The sequence below is a fragment of the Oncorhynchus clarkii genome, chromosome 15, assembly GCF_045791955.1.
Source record: "Oncorhynchus clarkii lewisi isolate Uvic-CL-2024 chromosome 15, UVic_Ocla_1.0, whole genome shotgun sequence".
In the NCBI taxonomy this organism is placed as follows: Eukaryota; Metazoa; Chordata; class Actinopteri; order Salmoniformes; family Salmonidae; genus Oncorhynchus; species Oncorhynchus clarkii.
Genome location: NC_092161.1, coordinates 22,297,552 through 22,318,805, shown reverse-complemented (window position 1 = coordinate 22,318,805; position 21,254 = coordinate 22,297,552). Strand labels below are relative to the sequence as shown.

Genomic DNA, 21,254 nt, shown 5'->3' with positions numbered 1-21,254 from the left:
ACAGACAATGTCAAATGTGATATAGCAAAGCACCTGAGTGAGCTGGGTGCGCAATTTCTTTCCCGAAACAAACAACTGGATTCGTTATCCCTTTCATGCCCTGCCTCCAGTCTATTTGCCGATATCTGAACAAGAGAACCTCATCGAAATTGCAACAAGTGGTTCTGTGAAAATGTAATCAGAAGCCACTGCCAGATTTCTGGATAGGGCTGTACTCAGAGTATCCTGCCTTGGCAAATCGAGCTGTTAAGACACTGATGCCCTTTGCAACCATATACCTATGTAAGAGTGGATTCTCAGCCCTCACTAGCATGAAAACTAAATACAGGCACAGATTGTGTGGAAAATGATTTAAGACAGATTATCTCCAATACAACCCGACATTGCAGAGTTATGTGCATCCTTTCAAGCACACCCTTCTCATTAACCTGTGGTAAATTATTCACAATTTTCGATGAACAAATAAGGTTTTATATAAAAAGATGGTTAAATAAAGAGCAAAATTATTGATGATTATTATTTGTGCCCTGGTCCTATAAGAGCTCTTTGTCACTTCCCACGAGCCGGGTTGTAACAAAAACGAATTATTATGTTTAATAATGTGTGTGGCAGGCTTACAATGATGGCAAAAAACAAAAACAATTTGAGAGTGCGCTGACCCTGGTGCTAGAGGGGGTAAGCAGCTGGAGGTTGAATGTTTGAAGGGGTTATGGAACTATAAAACGTTTGGGAACCACTGAATTAGAGGCATGTGTGAAAGTGAAACCATTGTTGAAATAACTTTTTTTTAAGACTGAGATAATGGGAAATCGAATGCGAGATGGCTGATCTTGCTCTCTTGGAAGATTTGGCACACGCTACATTTAGCAGAGAGCGCGTTTTGGAGACAGGTTTTTTTGTGCATTACAGATTGGCTCATCAAATATCGTTTCCCAAAACCAATCTTATAAGATCTTTGCGAAGATTTAAGACCTACTATAGACAAGCAAACACATGCCATTCCGGTGCACATCAAAGTGCTATCCAGTGGTGGAAAAAGTACCCAATTGTCATACTTGAGTAAATGTAAAGATAACTTACTAGAAAATTACTCACGTAAAAGTGAGTCACCCATTAAAACTATTTGGTTTAAAATGTACTTAAGTATCAAAAGTAAATGTAATCGCTAAAATATATTTAAGTACCAAAAGTAAAAGTACAGGTATAAATCATTTAAAATTCCTTATATTAAGCAAACCAGATGGCACGATGTTCTTGTTTTTTACATTTACGGATAGCCAGGGGCACACTTCAAAACTCAGAGGTCATTTACAAACGAAGCATTTGTGTTTAGTGAGTCTGACAAACCAGAGGCAGTAAGGATAACCAGGGATGATCTCTTGATAAGTGTGTGAATTAGACCATTTTCCTGTCCTGCTAAGCATAAAAAAATGTATCTAGTACTTTTGGGAGTCAGGGAAAATGTAAGAAGTAAAAAGTACATTATTTTCATTACGAATGTTGTGAAGTGAAAGTAAAAGTTGTAAAGTAGTAAAGTAAAGTAGTAAAGTAAAGAACAGATACCCTCAAAAACTACTTAGTACTTTAAAGTATTTTTACACCACTGGTGCTATCCATCCAAGGGTTTTTTGCAACAACACTTTTCAGCGTGAGGTGAAAAACATCCCTCGATGATCCAATGTTTCTGATGCAATCATCAGCAAAGCGAACTGTAACATGCAATTGTTATACACCGTAGCACAACAGGTTTAATTAAGTCAATGGGTTCCCAAATATCAATGGAGCAATAGACAGCACCTACACCGCCATTAAAGCACCATCCCAAAACGAGTTCAACTATGTGAATAGAAAAGGCTTCCACTCTTTTTGTGCAGGTGATAGGTTATGTGATGCGCAAAAGACGCTGCTGAATGTGGTGGCAAGGTGGAACGCACGACTCGTTCATTCTGCAGAACAGCAAAGTTGACCCATACGCCGACAGGAGGGAGCTGATGGAGATGGATGCTTATTGATGAGTGGTGCCTGGTCATTTGAAGTATATTTGCCAAAGCAACTTAATTGTCCTAATGGTCCACCTGGATGTGCACCGAAGTGGCATGTGTTGCCTTCATAAAGTAGGTCTACCCTATTAGATTGGTTTAGGGAAATTATATCTAATGAGCAAATCTGTACTTTCTGCCGAAAAAGTCCCACCTGTCTCTTAAAACATGCTCTCTGCGAAATGCAGCGTGTGCCAAATCAAGCAAGATCTGCCGTCTCTCATTCAACTTCCCATTATCTGTCTTTTATAGTATTGATGGTCCCATGTTTTATGAGCTGAAACAAAATATCCCAGAAAATGTCCATACACACAAAAAGCTTATTTCTCTTAAATTCTGTGCACAAATGTGTTTACATTCTTGTTAGGGAGCATTACTCCTTTGCCAAGATAATCTATCCACCTGACAGGTGAGGCATATCAAGTAGCTGATTAAACAGCATGATCAATACATAGATGCACCTTGTGCTGGGGACAATAAATGGCCACTTCCGTCACACAACACAATGCCACACATCTCAAGTTTTGATGGAGTGTGCAATTGGCATGCTGACTACAGGAATGTCAACCAGAGATGTTGCCAGAGAATTGAATGTTCATTTCTCTACCATAAACTGCATCCAACGTCGTTTTAGAGAATTTGGCAGTACATCCAACCGGATTCACAACCTCAGACCACGTGTAATCATGCCAGTCCAGGACCTCCACATCCGGCTTCTTCACTTGCGGAATCGTCTGAAGGGGGACGGGTGCTGAGGAGTATTTATGACTGTAAAAATGCCCTTTTGTGGGGGAAAAAAACTTACTTCTGATTGGCTGGGCGTTGCTTCCAAATGGGTGGGCCTACGCCCTCCAAGGCTCACCCATAGCAACATCCCTGCCCAGTCATGTGAAAACCAATCATTAGGGCCTATTGAATTTATTTAAAATGATCAATATCCTTATATGAACTGTAACTCAAGTAATATCTTTGAAATTGTTGCATGTTGCGTTTATATTTTTGTTCAGTATATATAGCATGTCAAAGATACGTTGCATTCACAATGCAATCGAAAAATAATTAAATTACTCTCAATTTCACACATTTTAAACATATTTCCCCCATTCTACGCTTGACAAGCAGTTCCCATCATCCAACACTTGGCACTGTGCATACAAATGGTCATGGCTGTGTGTAAATTTACACACACTCAAGCCAACGTTCATATTGAAAAATCTCACACTGCTTGGAAATTATCCAACGCATGGTTTATGCAGATTTGTGCCTACATATTGATAAATGAGGCCCCAGGTTCCTGATGGAGACAGAACTCTCATTACCATTTAACCAGTCACACCTTACACACAGCAGAGTACAACCATGGCAAAAAGTCAGCTATGCTATATGTTCATCATGAATTTACAAATACGTCAACGCTCTTGGCTATGATAACATGTAGCCTATTACAAGAGACTAGTGAAATTCATTTACCAAGCAATGAAACTGGTTGACATAGCATGTAATGGGTAAGTAGGCCGGTTGTTGTTCAATTTATTTTATTTGTTTTCTGTATACCAAAAGAAAACTGAATGGGAGATCCAACACAAAATGAAAGTACAAGTGAGGAAAAATATAAGCTTCGTCAATATTCTAAACATCTTTTAAAACACACTGCCACCATTATTGTTCAATATTCATACCAATACCATCTTTCTTGTGAAAAGAGGCATCATTAAAACCGTTATGGTTCAATAATAATCAAAACCGTGATGAGAGTAATGATAACAATAGCAGAAGTAGTACAGTTATAACAATTGTGATAATCAAGTGACAATGAAAAATGATTAGAGTAAAAAGCAGGTCTCCATAAAACCTATCTACCTTGGACAATGCAACATTGTGTAATCCCATACTTGAAGCCCTGCAACCCAGTCCTTGTTTTAGACAAATGCTACAGCTCCACACCATTAAAAAAAATGATTAGTATTATGGAGGACATTTTAAAACGTTTAGTCTTTGAGCCCAATATAGTGCCTTCCTCATGTTGTGAAGGCTGAAATGCATTAATCTGTAGCTCATGGTAAAAATGTTGGACTGGCTCAAGTGTCAAGCCATGGGAGTTACTTTACAGTTTGCATGAAGAACATCTCTCCTGCTCTCTGCCAACCTCAAGATTGCTTTTTGGTTTTTTTAAATGACAGAAAGCAAAAGGAAGGGTAACTTTGGAATATCAGTTTTTTGTAATATATTTCTTTTTAAAAAATCATTTAGTTTAGCCTTTTGTTAAAACTATTAATAGTAACATTATTAATAACAATAATATACAACATAAAACCGAAGGAAAACATATTTAGTAGTTTGTGTCCTTCAAAACAGCACCTTCTTTGTTAGCTCCGTCTTGACTTTTTGTATGTCCCTATTGCTTACAAAAAGGTGACTAGAGTACCAAACTGACTCCCTTCTCTTTGTTTCTGGACGAGTTGCATTATTTCTACCCAGTACAAAGATGACAAGTATTAGCTTGCAACCACATATGTTTCAAGACAAAAATATATATAAATTAAACCCCAAAAATTCAAACCCTGTTCTTTTCTTGGTCAAGTCTTTTTCATTTGACCTCCACAGGAAGTTGATGGTTATAAGCAATAGCACTTGTTCCAATCTTATGCAATGATCCGTTGTGGATATTTTCATTGACCAAATAATAAAAAAGGGAGGAAACATACAATTTTCTTGCTCCACATACTCATTCAATAGATCTTGCACACCAGTGATGCATTAATAGATTGGAAATAATTTAACAATAGTTACTGGACTAAGACTCTCCTTGCACGGCGTTAAGGTCTGATCCGTCTTTTGTTTGGAGTTTAATAAGCCAAAACATAGCTTTTTTGACAGACTGCAACAAAACAATGTTTCAATTTAATTATTGTGACTCACCATAAGACATCCAACATGCACATATTTCATTAAGTAGAAATACGCTCTGCATAAGAATGCTTAAGAATAAAAACGTTTCATACAATGTGAAACGCATCAAAGTGCTGTATAATGAGTCTGCCCTCTTCAGCCTCTTCTCCCCCCCATCTAGAGGATTGTCATGAAAACAGAGTGAGTTGGTCTCTAGTCCCATAGGGCTCTAGTCAAAAGTAGTGCACTATATAGGGAATATCATACCATTTCAGCCGCAGGCAATGTGCTAACAGGAGGGGATAATAATCTGTTCAGTTTAACGTGCCAATTCTAGTCACAATCAGTTAAAAGTACCTTTAAAATCCAAGTGAAGTGAAAAACACCATCTCTAACTGAACACACTCCACCTGTATCCGAACAAAAAGTTGGGGATACAGATAAAATCAAGACTGCTTTCGTTCAAAGCCACTAAAACAGAGCTACATTTCATTTGTTCTGGTCAAATCTATCCATGTACAGTCAATCCCAGCAGTCCCAGTCTTATAGGATGCAGTTGGACTAACAAAATGACTTGGGAAGGAGTATACTGTGGGAAATGTAATATCAGACCCAGTCTCAAACACAAGTGCCTGGTCCACTATTAAAACTTCAATTTCTAGGAGCACTTATGAGGATAAGAATCTTGCAGTCAGTCATATAATGGCCTAATCGTTTTGCATAAGCAGTCTTTAGGGGATAATACACAAGTATTGTAAGAATAATTTTAAGGACAAGGATGAGACGACAAGGATTATAACTGCAGACCAGGAAAATATCAAAGGGGACTGGTACATGTTCATCAGTCATTTGATAACTTTTGATTAAGCGTGAAGCAGTGTAACAATAGTCGGTGTATCCAAATGAGTCCAGTTTGGAAACAAGAACTCGGCAGAAAGACGTCCAAGGAGAGGGAGAAAGGGCAACCGGGCCTTTCCAAACATCGAAAACCAAAGGATATTAGCTTGGAAGACCAGTGCCCAATTTTTGTTTCTTAAAATGTAAGGAGCCCAATGGGTCCCGAGTCTCTACCAGCACCGACGGGTGCCTTAGCTGGTGCTGCTGGCTGGGGGTGGGGAAGCTGGAGGGTCCTCTACAACAGACCCTAAGGCGGAGACAGAACTGGACCCGGTATCAGATCCGTTGTTGATGATGGTCGCCGGCTGGCCAAAGTTAGTGGTTCTCAGAGTGGCTAGATGTCGAGGGGAGAAGACATGGGATCTTGCTGCTGCTCTGGACTCAAAGCCTGCATTGCAGGCCTCGCACCTGCCTCTCAGCATCTCTCGACCTGCTGGCTGGCCCCTGGCTGGGGGAGAAGATGGCTCGAGGACCGTCAGCTGAACCGGTTTGGGAAGGATAGGACGGTGGGCTCGCAGAGCATTGTACTGCAGATAGCTGCCTGAGCTCATGTCAACCTTCTTGGAGGGATCTGACGACACTGGAGACTAGAAGAGGGAGAGAGAGGGACAGAGAGACAAAGACATTACTCCAACAAAAAAGGTTAGTGGTGAGTGACCTCAATGTACATATACACACTTCTAGACAAGGAGTAAAGTTTTAGGGACGGTTGCCCAGACACAGATGAAGCCTAGTCCTAGACCAAAAATCCTGCACAGTGGAGATCTCTATTGAAATATATTTTTAATCCAAAACTAGACTTAATCTGTTTCTGGGAAACCAGCCTTCAAAGTAAAAATAATATGAACAACTTCCCACACCAATGCATAGCAAACTGTACAGTCAAATGTCTCACCAGTTTCTCCTGCTGCAGCCTCCAGCGTTTCTCCTTGGCGCGGGTATTCTGGAACCAGATCTGCACCACCTTGAGTGGCAGCCCCAGCTCCGTCCCTACTGCCTCACACTCCAGCGCGTTAGGGTGGGCGCACGTCTCATAGCAAGACTGCAGGATGGACAGCTGCAGACAGGACAGGTGTGTGCGCGGCCTGCGGGTGGTGGAGTGGTGCAGGAAGCTTCCCTCCGATGGAGCAGTCTTGGCGATGGTGACAATGCTGACAGTGGTCTGAGGGCTTGCGCTTGCTGTTGTGGTGGTGGTTGCTACGGTAGAGGCAGCAGCAGAAATATTGAGCGCAGTGGTGGCAGCAGTGGCCCCGACAACTGTGGGAGCACGGGGGGTTGACAGACCCAACTGTTCCCTAGAAAGTGTGTTGATCTTAAAGGGGCCCTTGGCCGACCAGTAGTTGAGCCCATTTTGTTTTTGAGATGTCGCAGCAAGGGACTTGCTAATTGGAGTAGAGGGCATTTTTGGTACCATGCGGTTAGTGGATCCAGGCCCAGCTAGTGGCTTCTCTTGGTTATGATCATCCACTTCTTCATCAGAGTCATTTTCCCCAACATCCTCTTCAGGTGTATGTTTGGGAAGGGGGCAAGGCGGGGTAGGACGGGTCTCCTTGGGTACGACAGGGGGAGATGGAGCGATGCTTTTGGGGGCGATTTTGACCATTGTGACATTGTTTGTCACCTCCATTTTGGTCTTTGGCACTGCAGACACACTGCTGCTCACGGAGGAAATGGAAGAGGCCACCTCCTTGGGCCTGTTAGGAACTTGGTTTTTGATTTTGACAATTTCCTCTTTCACCTCAGTCTTTGGGAGGGCCAGTACTGGATTGGCTACAGTTGAGACGCTACAGTTGGTGTTTGATTTGGGGGTGCTGGAGAAGATGGGTTGTGACAGTGGCCAGGTGAACTTGATGAGTGGTTTGCCCACTGCTGCCAGAGTGCCATCACTGACGAAGCGAACCTCACCCTTGCGCTCCCTAGCCCGCATGTTCTGGAACCAGATCTGTACAACTTTCTTTGGGAGATGGACCCACTCTGATATCTGCTCAAACTCATGTTTCCCAGGATTTGGATCTTTGAAATAGCAGCCATAAAGCACATCGAGCTGCTCAGCCTGGATGATGGTCCTGGAACGTCTCATGTCCCTGTACCGTCGTGCTTTGGGCCTGCCTTTCTGGTCCCTCTCCTTCTCTTTTTCCCTCTCCCGCTCCTTTTCTCTCTCAATTATGGAGGTGTTCAACCTCTCTGCTGCCCTCATGTAAACAGTGCTGGCCTTAGCCATGTTATTGCCACGGGCAAAGCCACTGCTGTTGGACGTTGCTTGCTCAGGTTTGAACTTGACCACACCAAGTCTCCCTTCCTCAGGTAACCCAAAAGCTGTGGGCCTTAGACCTAGCCCGTCAAGCAGGCGGCCCTTTTGTGCTGAAGTCTTGTCACCCATGAGAGAGGTGGAGGAAGCAGATGTTGAGCTGTGGCTTTTCCTGATGCTGAGATCTAAAGCAGCCTCACAGTCTCCACCATTAGACATGTAGTGGGAGGTGTGGGTTAGGAGGGAGAGTGGCGATGTAATGAGAGGGTCAGAGAACCGGGTGATGTTAGGAGGGTTTGGAAAGGCAGGTACTTTGCCTCCATCTCCTTCTGCAACTCCAAGCCCAACCACTGAGGGAGGGAGAGAGAGAACATAGGGGCTAAGGAATTGAGTAGAGAATGGAGCCAGGGACAGAGACAGAGGGAGGGAGTGTAGAATGCCACTTGGAAGCCCTCGATGGTCAATGGCGATAGAAAGTTGGGAAGGAGGATCAGCTTGGGCCTCTAGCTCCAAATCCACATCGGGGTCTAATCTCTCCTTCTTGACCTCCACCTCCCTCTTTCTCTTTCTTCTCTTTGCTCTCTGAGATGCAGCCTCCTCGTCATCATCGTCATCCTCGGCGTCTGAGAGAAACACAGTGGTGGAGCGCAGCACCTTTCCTCCTCCTGAGCCCTTGTCTCCTGCCAGTTCTACCAGAGCCTCCTCTTTAGCAGGGCTGCCTGGCCCCTCCCTCATGGAACCACTCAGGCTGTCCTCCTCACTCACGATGACAGAGGTGTAGAATTCTTCATTGTCTGAATCAGAGGCCAGACACGAGTCCCCTTGGCTCTCCCTCCCCAACTCTTTCCTCCTTCCTCCACTATTGGACAGATCCATTGCGTGACTGCCAGAGGCCTCACCGCTGTCCCTTCCCTCAAGCATATCTATTGTAAGGGCACCTTCCTCCTCTTTGTTATCAAGACGCTTGTATCTTTTACCGTAGGCTGCAATGCTGCGCATGTGCCCTGCGCCCCCAGCTTTCTGCTTTTCTTTGGCGCGTCGGGCGTCAGTGAGCCACTTATGTACTTCCGCCTCGTTGAGCCCCACCTCCCTGCCCAACGACTCACAGTCATCACGGGGAGGACTGGCTGCGTCAGCCCCACTACGCGACTCCAGAAACGCACGCAGAACCTGTATCTGGAACTCTGACAGTATCGGGGGCCCTGGGGAGAAGTGCCGAGCCCTCAAATTAGCATGGGGATGAGTTGGATCAAAGGAATTTAAGGCGCGTTTAAAGGGGCTCAATTTTGGTGACAAGACAGAGGCACAAGGGCTTGTGCCAACTTGAGATTTTTGAAGGGTACAATCAGGGCTAAGCATAAGATTTAAAGTGGTAGGACTTAGGCTTGAGTTACTGGTAACAGACGGTGAGCGGTCAATACACTTGTCAATGTCCTCCCCTTTTCCATCTGCAGAGTTCCCTTCGTATGTTGTGCCATCTTTCATTTCATTATCTTCATCTATCCTACATGACTCAACCCTGTTATTTTTGATTACTAAGGCGCTGATGAGCTCTTGTGCATATCCTTTACTATCCTCCTCACAAATCTCACTTTCTCCATCACATTCCAGGGGCCAATTTTTCCCCTTTTCAGCCTTAAGTGACCTTTTCTCCTCAATTGTCGTCTCGTTCGTCTCTTCCTTCAATTTGCTCTTGTTTGTTTGGTTGTCTTCTGAACAGGTTTGTGTGGTTGCTTGGAGGTCGACAGCTGGCCACTGGTTCTGTAAGCTACTGAGTCTTTGGGCCAGGATAGCTTGCTGGGCAGCATTGAGACCTAGAAGGGGAACAGACTGTGTCAAAAGCTCTGGGTTTAGACTCTTGCTTTGCGTTTGGAGCCCATTCACAATAAAGGGCATGAGCATCTGATGCTGGGGTATGAGCTGAGGTGTGGCTGTGGCAGGGGACGCCCCAGCCGCAAACAGAGAGGGGAGGAGGGAGTGCGAGAGAGAGCTTGGGCTGGACGTGAGGAGGGTGAGAAAGGCAGAGACTGCCTGAGCAGAGGCTACAGGGGAGGAAAGCAGCGAGGGAGCCGGGTGAGTTTGAATAGGTTCTCCGTCTTTGGTAGTCATTGCTGCTGCTGCTGTCAGGCTTGCCGGGATGACACAATTGCTGCTGGTGGTGCAAACCAACTGTGCAGTGCTGCCCCCAGAGGTAACAAGTAAGTTAGTAGCCATGTTGTTACTTCCCGAATTTCCAGTTGCACTGTTGGCAGAGATTCCTGCATTTCTGCTGCGGGTCTGGTGCAAAACAGATTTCAAATGACTCTCCAGGGTAATGGCATGGTTGTAAGAGACTCGACACACAGCGCACTGGTAGGGCTTGTTTGATAAATATGGCCGAGACAGAAAAGAGACTGAGGGAGCAGGGGTGTCATTTTCGCCACCCTGTTTTAGGGATCCTGTTCTCATCCGTTGCACATGGGATGCAGAGTTGTAGTGAACACACAATGTGGTCCTGGTAGGAAAAGCCTCTAAGCACGCATTACATTTGAATGGACGGCTGTCATCGCCATCAGCCATTACACCATTTTTTCCTGTGGACTTTTCATTGTCGACAGGTGTTTCTGTGGACTGATCGATCTCCTGATCCGACTCCAAGACAACTCCACCTCTCTCCGGGTCTTTCACTCCGACTTCCTTATCCATCTCTTTATCTTTGTCGCCAGGCCCAATGAGAGTGTGCCTACTGTTGTAATTATGCTGGGGTCCTTCAGAGTTCTCATTATTTTGACATGGGTCTGAGAGGGAGTCTGAAGCTTCTAAAAGCTTCAGTTGTAATGATGCAGCATCTGATGTGAAGCAGAAAGACAAGATATTTCAGCAGGTGTTTTGGGTCCATAGAACCTTGACAGATCCTGATTAACTGACAACACAAATACAGTCATAGCATATTGATACTTTTAGGTCTAAACCTTCAATGAACAGGCATTTAAAATTAACACAAGCTAATTGTTTAGGCTACTCAATATCTCAATGTGCTTGTATCCATTCAAATAATGCATAACTCAAATTCATAAAGACAGTGCAAAACCGTAGGTACTGCTGTTAATCAGAGGACAAACTCACCTGTATCATGCTTAACATCGGTGTCCACTCCAGCCTGGTAAAGAGAGAAAACTAACATTTTACCTTAAGACTCAATTTTGCTGACACAGGAACCCACTGCTTAGTGCTGCAGTCCAACAAGAGAGCATCTTGGTATAAATTGGTGACTCGTTCTAGGATTCTATGACCTGCCAACCCTTTAGAGTACCAGACGCACGCGGCAAATTGGAGATTCAACTCACGCGCAGAACACGCCGAATTGGGGTTCTCTTTCCCCCAGCACACTCGTGCGCGCACCGTCTGTGAGTCTGATCGCAATTATAGAACTATGCCAAATCAATTCTACAAAAGGTTGGAATACTTGACAGCATTCCATTTACACAGATGGTAAAAATCACTAACAAGGTCTAATTAGAAAGAACACAAAGGGCCTTTATTCTTGGAGTTTATTAAATGTTATTAAACAAATAAGTTAGTCTCAGGTTGCGTGATCCTCGTAATGTTGTGGAAAATACAACTAATGGGACGCAGAATTAAAATGTATATCACACTCGCACAAATGCAACAAGTTACCCGTATTTTAATTTAATTTCTTTCACTAGCAAATGCGAGTGAAGTGCTGGCACTTTCGAGCCCACTGAATGTCCATCTTATGTTTGCTTGAAACAATTAGTGTTTACCTTTCCACAACACATGGAGTCGAAAAGAGATTTGTCCATGTGTTTACATACAGCTGACAGTCGGCAAACTCAGCATCACAACAAACAGGAGGGGCAGACACGGGGTAGCTACGTCGAATAATGAGGTATTAATCTCCATTGACTCAAACTCTGTACATGTCTGTGTGTTGCCACTCGAGAAACGGGATGTTAAATTTACTCAGTGATACATTTTTTGTTCAAATGGAGAGAACCCCCCCCCCCCAAAAAAAAACAGGCCCTATTCATTTCTGCGTACTTTTAACTCAGATCTCGTACATGGACAGAGAATTGCGTAGTAGGTACGCAAAATGCGTGCATGTTAGAAGGTCTGTATAATAATGCACTAAATAAAGATTTGGCACATTGCACAAGCTGTTACGTATCATGACATACAGTACCAGTCAAAAGTTTGGCAACACCTACTCATTCAAGGGTTTTTCTTTCTTTTCACTACTTTTGACATTGTAGAATAATAATGAAGACATCAAAACTATGAAATAACACATATGGAATCATGTAGTAACCAAAAAAAAGTTATATTTTATATTTGAGATTCGTCAAAGTAGCCACCCTTTGCCTTGACAGCTTTGCACACTCTTCGCATTCTCTCAACCAGCTTCATGAGGTAGTCACCTGGAATGCATTTCAATTAACAGGTGTGCCTTGTTAAAAGTTCATTTGTGGAATTTCTTTCCTTCTTAATGTGTTTGAGCCAGTCAGTTGTATTGTGACAAGGTAGGGGTGGTATACAGAAGAGAGCCCTATTTGGTAAAAGACCAAGTTCATATTATGTCAAGAACAGCTCAAATAAGCAAAGAGAAACAACAGTCCATCATTACTTTAAGACATGGTCAGTCAAACCGGAAAATGTCAAAACTTTTGAAGTTTCTTCAAGTGCAGTCGCAAAAACCATCAAGCGCTTTGATGAAACTGGCTCTCATGAGGACCGCCACAGGAAAGGAGGACCCAGAGTTACCTCTGCTGCAGAGGATAAGTTCATTGGAGTTACCGGCCTCAGAAATGGCAGCCCAAATAAATGCTTCACAGAGTTCAAGTAACAGACAACATCAACTGTTCAGAGGAGACTGCTTGAGCCAGACCTTGGTCAAATTGTTGCAAAGAAACCACTACTAAAGGACACCAATAAGAAGAAGAGACTTGCTTAGGCCAAGAAACCCAAGCAATGGAAATCTGTCCTTCGGTCTGATAAGTCCAAAATTGAGATTTTTGGTTCCAACCACCGTGTCTTTGTGAGCGGATGATCTCCGCACGTGTAGTTCCCACTGTGAAGCATGGAGGTGGTGGTGTGATGGTGCTTTGCTGGTGACACGGTCAGTGATTTATTTAGAATTCAAGGCACACTTAACCAGCATGGCAAGCCATCCCATCTGGTTTGCACTTAGTGGGACTATCATTTGTTTTTCAACAGGACAATGACCTAACACACCTCCAGGCTGTGTAAGGACTATTTTATCAAGAAGGTGAGTGATGGAGTTCTGCATCCGATGACCTGGCCTCCACAATCACCAAACATCAACCCAATTGAGATGGTTTGGGATGAGTTGGGCCGCAGAGTGAAGGAAACTCATCCAACAAGTGCTCAGCATATGTGTGAACTCCTTAAAGACTGATGGAAAAGCATTCCAGGTGAAGCTGGTTGAGAGAATACCAGGAGTGTGCAAAGCTGTCATCTAGGCAAAGGGTGGCTACTTTGAAAAACGAAAATATATTTTGATTTGTTTAACACGATTCCATATGGTGTAACATCATAGTTTTGATGTCTTCACTATTATTCTACAGTGTAGAAAATAGTAAAAATAAAGAAAAACTGTTTAATGAGTAAGTGTCCAAACTTTTGACTAGTAATGTATATTGAGGCAAAATTATAGACAATAGTAAAATAGAACTCAATTGAATGAACATTAAATGTTTTTAAATATTCTTGAATTATATAGGCCTACGTAGTTTATACTGTAGGCCATTTATCTTTTAAAGCAGTCATCTTGGTTTCCTTTGAAGCATATTTTTATTTGCTTGTTTGTAACAGTTAAAGACTTGCAACTGTAGTTGTCAACTTCGTTGTGAAGTTAACAGTCAGTCAGAAACATTTGATGATGTTTAGTGGAGATCTGTCTATAAAGTGGCGCGGTACACACAAAAAAAAACGGCTTACGACGCAATTAGCTGTTCTATGAGTGGTCTAAGGCAGTCCGTAACTAACAAGCGTTTTCAAATGCAGCTTTAGTAACAATGGTTTTTGGAAACAGCTCGGAGATTTAACCATGTTCTTACAAAGATTCTAAGTTGGTTAAACCTATTCTTAAGAGGCTTTTGGGAAACGTTCTAAAATCCTACAATAACATATACAAATAATGCATGTACAATAATTGAAAATGTATTATATTTGATGTCATCCAAGAATCATTAATTAAACACATAAAGACACAAAAGTCAAGTTCTGTTGACTCGTGCGATGGGAAAAAAAAAGAAGAAATACTAGTCCAGAATGAACTTGCATTGCACTACTTACAATGTCCAGCAACTTGTCTACACAGTTAGGAAGCACACTATGCCCATCATTCAGGTGCAGAGCAAGGGAGCCCCTGTCTGGTAACCCTTGTTGACACAGGGGGCACAACCACACCGCCACTCCGTTGCGGTCACCGCACACTGTCTCGCCAGACTCCTCCTGCAAGATCAAAATGTATTTTAGTGGAATTAAAAATATTTATTTTAAATCATGACCATGTCCAGGGGTGTTTCTCTGTAGAACCAAAATAAAAGCTATACAGTGCAAATGTTCAGTAAGTATGTTGGAAATAAAAATAAACCTAAACAGAAAGTAATCCAAGTTCAGCCTCAATATAGATAATGAACTATTAGATAACAGAAATAGATAGCCTAATTGTTTAGGCTACATTAGACCTACCTAAAATAGTATCAATTAAACTTGGTCCAAATCAATTAAATCAACTTCAAATTAAATTCCTCTGAGGACTACCAATTAACAAATTAACAGTGCAATAAAAAAAAATACTTTACATTTCTGACATGTAATTGCAATGTCATGTGACACGAAGAAACATTTAAACCACTTCAATTAAAATGTAAGTGAATGGCCTGATTATTGACCTTGACCAGCATAAACTGTTAGCGACTAGCATGATATTTAGGGTCATGCAAAACATGTCGTTTTATAACTAATAAGCGAATAATGGCCATTTGAACATCATACACACACTAACGTTAACAAAATAGCCTAATGGCCAACATACCTCACCATGAGAACTCAATGCAGTATTGTCCTTTTCCAATGCTACTCGGCAGAAATTGAATTTTGTGGTTAGGTTTAACGACTTACATCGTCGCTATTATTAAGATCCACATTTGACTGCTATTAAATTAATCGAGGCGCGATAAAAACAAAAACAAATCCCAAATACCAACACTTGTATTTGCCCACTTCCGTCCTCACCAATTATCTAGCCGTGCCCAGAAAATATCGTTTAACCAGCAAGGTTGCATGATTATTATAGTTGAGAAAGTGCAGCGAGTAATAAAATATAGTTTAAGGCTATATAAAACAACGGCGTGGATAAAAATGCCCAAATGGCTCTTGATTCTTTAGCTAATTAACGTCCAACCTAATTAGCTACGCCGAAGTGTGAATCAATTAGCTAGCAAGCTAGCTAGCGTTAGTTAGCCAAGCTATCGACGTCGCAATAGTTGTTTCTAGCTTGTGTTATGAAATGCAAGAAACACACCAACTCTGTCCTGCAATTATCAGACGGTTAAAAACTGAGACTCGAAACTACGTACCGCATTGTCTATTCATTAACGTTGCGAAATTAAACAAAAGGACCAAAATAACAGTCGTGGCACTTAGCCTACTAGCTAACAAGAACTTAACCCGTCGCTGTCAAGCTTCCTCAACTAGTCTGAAAAAAAAAAACTAAGCCCAGGTGTACATGGCTACACATTCGGAAGTATACCGATCTACTACAAATAGATACACTGTAGGCTTTAGATATTCCGTCCAAAACATCGGCCTCGAGTGCTTCACTTATCCCTCGGATTGTGTGCTGCCAATCGGGGATCCAGTATTACACCACCCGCTGCCTGCTCAACAGCGCAAATTGAGGCCTACATGGACTAAGCTATTTAATTAATGAATATGGGTTCCATTTACAGATGTGTAAAAAACGGCGCGCCCCCTACTCCCCCACCATTCCACAAAATCTGATAACACATTTTAATGATCTACTTCATTATACAAAATATTTAGTATTTATGAACATCTTTACAATCATTTTAGATGGCTTCGTGCAATAATTGACAAAAGAATCTAATGCTAAGCTACTTGAAACAGACTACTTGCACACTGCGCACGGCAAAAGGGGTGGTGGGGTGAAAAGAAACGGAGACGGAGGTTGAAAAGTTTGGAATTTAATGTTCGAATCCGGTGAATAGAACCATTTGATATACAACATTAATCTTTCGATTGAAACTATCATTTGCACAGCAATCTTTCAAACGCACAATCGCAATTAAGCAAACGGCAATATCGTTTAATTAACTTCAGAGCAATTAGCTAATGCATTTACCTGCATGGTCGTCGCTCCAGCGCACGCTTCCTCTCGCTCTTTAAAACTGAAAAGTTTTCTCTTGCTCGCCCTCCCTCGCCTGTTCTCTCCCTCCCTCATTCGCCCTCTCTCTTTCCCCTCTTCCCTCTAGTAAACACACGACAGCTCCCCCCAAGGCTGATATCTGACATTCAGTAGGGGAGAATACATTTGGCGTCACTATAAAACCTTTATGTAACAATATTAGTTTATTCAGATAGCCTAATATTTGTCTCGTCGAACCAGTGCTGCAGTTTAATGTAATGAAGCATGATGAGAGGGACTCTCCAGAGCCATGTCCCTTGATCTGAAAAAGCATTTGTAGAATTCAATCAACCGGATTGAATCAGATTGCATACCCAAAATCCTGATCCTCTATGGAGTCATCAGATTAAAATAAACAAGCAGGGCGAATAGCCTACATATTGAAATGTTAAACAATCACAACATGCATAGAACATGTATCTAGACAAAACGCTGCGTAAAATTGTACATCTACTTATAATCATGGTGAGACAATATATGTCTTTGATTAGAGCTATTTGGTCTCTATTTCGTTTCTCAATCCATCAATAGACTATTGAATGAGATTGTCATTTCCCAATTAGGCCTAATAGGACCCCTGTCCAATTAGGACACTTGTTACAGTATGTTCACCAAGCCATTTTATATTACTGTACATCATATTGTGTAGTACTGCATGACAATAGTTTAATTATTCACGAAATATGGGGGATTACGGTTATAACAAAAATACAAATAGTATAGATTATAGGTTTAAAAACGGTACTAACAATGGTTTTCCAATCTCTGTAAAGTAATTGTTCTGCGTTATTATGACGGGCTATCATGCTCATGAATGCAGTAAGCACCTAGGTGTCCACACTGCGCCTGCCTAAAATACTTGCGACTGTCAGTGATTTAGTGAAAGCTCAATCAACAGTCTTGAACCTATTTTACAAGACTGTTGAATCGGTAATAGCGGTCGTTAAATGGAGGTGAGGTGTAGCCTATATGAAATGTTTAACGCTAATGTACTAATCTAGTGTTACTCCTGCACGCGCTCTGTATTTATTACAGATCGTAGCTACGTTTCCACACGGCAGCAAGGCCAATATTGGGACCATATACTATTTCCCAAATTGAATTTATCATGTGTAGTTGTTAGATTAATTTATTTCACAGTGAGCATTTTGATGCTGATAAATTTGTGTCATTACAGAGTACAATGAGTGTGGAAGTGGAGAGGAAATTTGTCTGTGACGCTGACATTCAGAAACAATTGGAAGAGATAGGAGGTGTGTAGCCTCCAAGTTGTACCATTGTGCCCAGAGGGCATCTCCATAACTCTTGATTTTATATTAGAAACACCAAAAAATATGATTGATGTAGGCTACTTACAATATAGAATGCACCATTTGAATGTATAATGTGGGCTAACTACTAGATTAATTATAGTGGAATGCTGCTGATGAAGGTTGGTAAAGAAAGCTCAAATGTAGACTACACTGTTAATTTAGTTTTATCAGGACAGATTTTATTTCTAATACTTACTTGATATAATTTCTCAGTATACTTAGAAATTAAAAACAAAATTGCATCCTTTTCAGCAGTGAAAACCATTCATTCAAACGATATGTAATACATTTTCTCTGCACCCTTCCCTCTTTCTTGCAACTTTTCTCTCACCAGCGGTGTGTATTGGTCAGAAACAATTCCAAGACAAGTATTTTGACACCCCAGACTTCCTTCTCACCTTGAGAGATGTGTGGTTGCGTTGTCGCCAGGGATGTTGGGAACTCAAATGCACTACAGTTACAAAGGCAGAAGACAGAGTGGGGGAGCCTCAGAAGGCAGAACTGTGTTCACGCTATCAGGAGATAACCAATCTGTCTCAAATTCAGTTGAAAGTGAGAGAGTTCATGAAAGAAGGTAATGGGGAGCAAAAAACTGCCAACCAGACGCACCCAGTGGTCCATCAAGACACACCCAAAACTGAAGGTGCAGAGAATTGCCCCACAGGGAATGAGTCCTGGCTGATGGAGCTGAATCTGGTTTGCTTTGCAGAGTTCACAACACAGAGGTGTTCATTCACTTTTGGGGGGGAAGGAGATGAAAGTGGAGTGCGTGTAGACCTTGACCAGGCCGACTTTGGCTATTGTGTAGGGGAGATAGAGGTTCTCGTGCCAAAGGGAGAAGACATTCAGTCTGCACTGAGGAAGATTGAAAAGACTGCCCAAAGACTGGGTGAGCAGGGGATGCTGGGTATCAGTCATTTATGCACTTATTATTCTTTCTCTTTTAATTTTCATGGTAATGGTTGTTTCTGCCAGAAAGCATGCATCATACAGATTGATGGCATATATGTATTGTACTAATGTCTTCTTATAGATCATTTGGTAGCACTTTATGTTACATCATGGAATAAAATGGTGATAACATGGTAATAGTAATGTAACAAATGATTTATACTCACAATAAAACATTCATAACCCTTAATTTCAGTATAATTACATTCATGTTTAAGGGTAATAGTTTGTTATAAGATTTTAAGGATGAAATAAGAGTTTAATAAGGAAAATGGTTGGAAAAAGGGGTCTGTATTGTTACCACTCTATACTATGGCACAAAGTATGTGGTGTAACCCAGAAATAAGAATATAATTATACTGAAATTACGGGGTATCTGGGCAAATAACATTTCAATGTGAGTAACTATAACTTGTTACCATATCATTACCATGTTATTACAACTTTATTCTGTGCTGTAATGTCACATCTTACGGTTAATTTTGTATTTATGTTATATTTATTTTAGAAATATTTAATATTTTCTTTATTTTTCCCTATTTCACCCTCTCCCCCTCATCTTTAGGTTTGTCTGGCGATCAGAGGGTTCAAGGAAAAATGGATGTGTACCTGCAAAGATACTGCCCAGAACACTATGCAAAATTACTAAGTGCATCTATATTGTAAGAAATAGTAACTGGAAGGTAGCTGACTAATGTCATTGAAAATTCTGCATGTCCTTAACTTTATCTAATTCAAGTGGTTAACACAAAAATTATGGTCTATCTTTGTTATTACAATAAACAATGAAAATATATTATGATTGTTGCCCTTGATTTTGCTTTCACAAGACTTCATAATTTCATAATCTCATATGTCCTGCTATGCTGTCTGGGTGTCATAGGCCTAGTACATGGTATTCAACCACTTCTAAAGAATAATGAACTACCACCCTGTCCACTTGCAGAGTCACTGAATGATAATGACATCTGCAATTCAGCATGTTTTGGATCCACTTTTGCTGGAGACATAGGATGATTGGGAATGGGAATGTCTTCCAACCTCTTATCTCCACATTGTGTGGTTGGTCTTGTCCTGCTTACCAACCTTGAAATAACAAATCAACTAATACCATTGAGTTAGTGTAGTATATAATTCCCTTGCCAAATGAAATACAAAACATATATTTTTTTAAAGATCCTGTGCAATCATACATTAAGATAGTTGTGTACCTACAGTTGAAGTAGGTCAGTTAGGACATCTACAATGTGCATGACACAAGTCATTTTTCCAACAATTGTTTACAGACAAATTATTTGACTTATAGTTCACTGCATCACAATTCCAGTGGGTCAGACGTTTACATACATTAAGTTGACTGTGCCTTTAAACAGCTTGGAAAATTCCAGAAAATTATGTCATGGCTCTGGAAGCTTCTGATAGGCTAATTGACATAATTTGAGTCATTTGGAGGTGTAGCTGTATTTCGTTGCCTACCTTCAAACTCAGTGCCTCTTTGCTTGACATCATGGGAAAATAAAGAAATCAGCCAAGACCCCAGAAAAAAAATTGTAGACCTCCACAAGTTTGTTTCATCCTTGGGAGCAATTTCCAAATGCCCGAAGGCACCACATTCATCTGTACAAACAATAGTACCAAAGTCTAAACACCATGGGACCACACAGCCGTCATACCGCTCAGGAAGGAGACGCGTTCTGTCTCCTAGAAATGAACGTACTTTGGTGTGGAAAGAGCAAATCAATCCCACAACAACAGCAAAGGACCTTGTGAAGATGCTGGAGGAAACAGGTACAAAAGTATATTTTTCCACAGTAAAAATAGTCTATATCGACATAACCTGAAAGGCCGCTCAGCAAGGAAGAAGCCACTGCTCCAAAACCGCCATAAAAAAAGCCAGGCTACGGTTTGCAACTGCACATAGGGACAAAGCTCGTACATTTTGGAGAAATGTCCTCTAGTCTGATGAAACAAAAATAGAACTGTTTGGCCATAATGACCATCGTTATGTTTGGAGGAAAAAGGGGGAGGCTTGCAAGCCGAAGAACATCATCCCAACTGTGAAGCACAGGGGTGGCAGCATCATGTTGTGGGGGTGCTTTGCTGCAGGAGGGACTGGTGCACTTCACAAAATAAATGGCATCATGAGGCAGGAACATTATGTGGATATATTGAATCAACATCTCAAGACATCAGTCAGGAAGTTAAAGCTTGGTCACAAATGGGTCTTTCAAATGGACAATGACAAAATGGCTTAAGGACAACAAAGTCAAGGTATTGGAGTGGCCATCAGAAAGCCCTGACCTCAATCCTATAGAAAATTTGTGGGCAGAATTGAAAAACATGTGCGAGCAAGGAGGCCAACAAACCTGACTCAGTTACACCAGCTCTGTCAGGAGGAATGCCAAAATTCACCCAGTTTATTGTGGAAGGCTACTTGAAACATTTAACCCAAGTTAAACAATTTA

At 41.7% G+C, this 21,254-nt stretch overlaps 2 protein-coding genes across 4 annotated transcripts; one reads left to right on the top strand and one right to left on the bottom strand.

Moving 5' to 3' along the window:
• Positions 1 to 3,557: 3,557 nt before the first annotated feature.
• Positions 3,558 to 16,604, bottom strand: LOC139367057 (zinc finger homeobox 2). Of its 2 annotated transcripts, none has more exons than XM_071105024.1 (5): positions 16,463 to 16,604; positions 14,389 to 14,547; positions 11,179 to 11,212; positions 6,721 to 10,901; positions 3,558 to 6,412 (listed from the first exon to the last, which is right to left on the bottom strand). In XM_071105024.1, the coding sequence occupies exons 1-5, from the start codon at positions 16,559 to 16,561 to the stop codon at positions 6,017 to 6,019; spliced, it is 4,869 nt and encodes a 1,622-aa protein (XP_070961125.1). In that variant the 5' UTR covers positions 16,562 to 16,604; the 3' UTR covers positions 3,558 to 6,016. The 2 variants fall into 2 exon arrangements, with proteins under 2 accessions (XP_070961125.1, XP_070961126.1); XM_071105025.1 differs by lacking the exon at positions 16,463 to 16,604 and adding an exon at positions 15,139 to 15,361.
• A 758-nt stretch (positions 16,605 to 17,362) lies between these two features.
• On the top strand, positions 17,363 to 19,586 carry LOC139367058 (thiamine triphosphatase). 2 transcript variants are annotated; one of them, XM_071105027.1, is made up of 5 exons: positions 17,363 to 17,478; positions 17,703 to 17,778; positions 18,173 to 18,412; positions 18,548 to 18,727; positions 19,355 to 19,586. In XM_071105027.1, exons 1-5 carry the CDS (start codon positions 17,473 to 17,475, stop codon positions 19,453 to 19,455), a joined length of 603 nt encoding a protein of 200 aa, XP_070961128.1. In that variant the 5' UTR covers positions 17,363 to 17,472; the 3' UTR covers positions 19,456 to 19,586. The 2 variants fall into 2 exon arrangements, with proteins under 2 accessions (XP_070961128.1, XP_070961127.1); XM_071105026.1 differs by having other exon boundaries at positions 18,173 to 18,727.
• Positions 19,587 to 21,254: the final 1,668 nt, after the last annotated feature.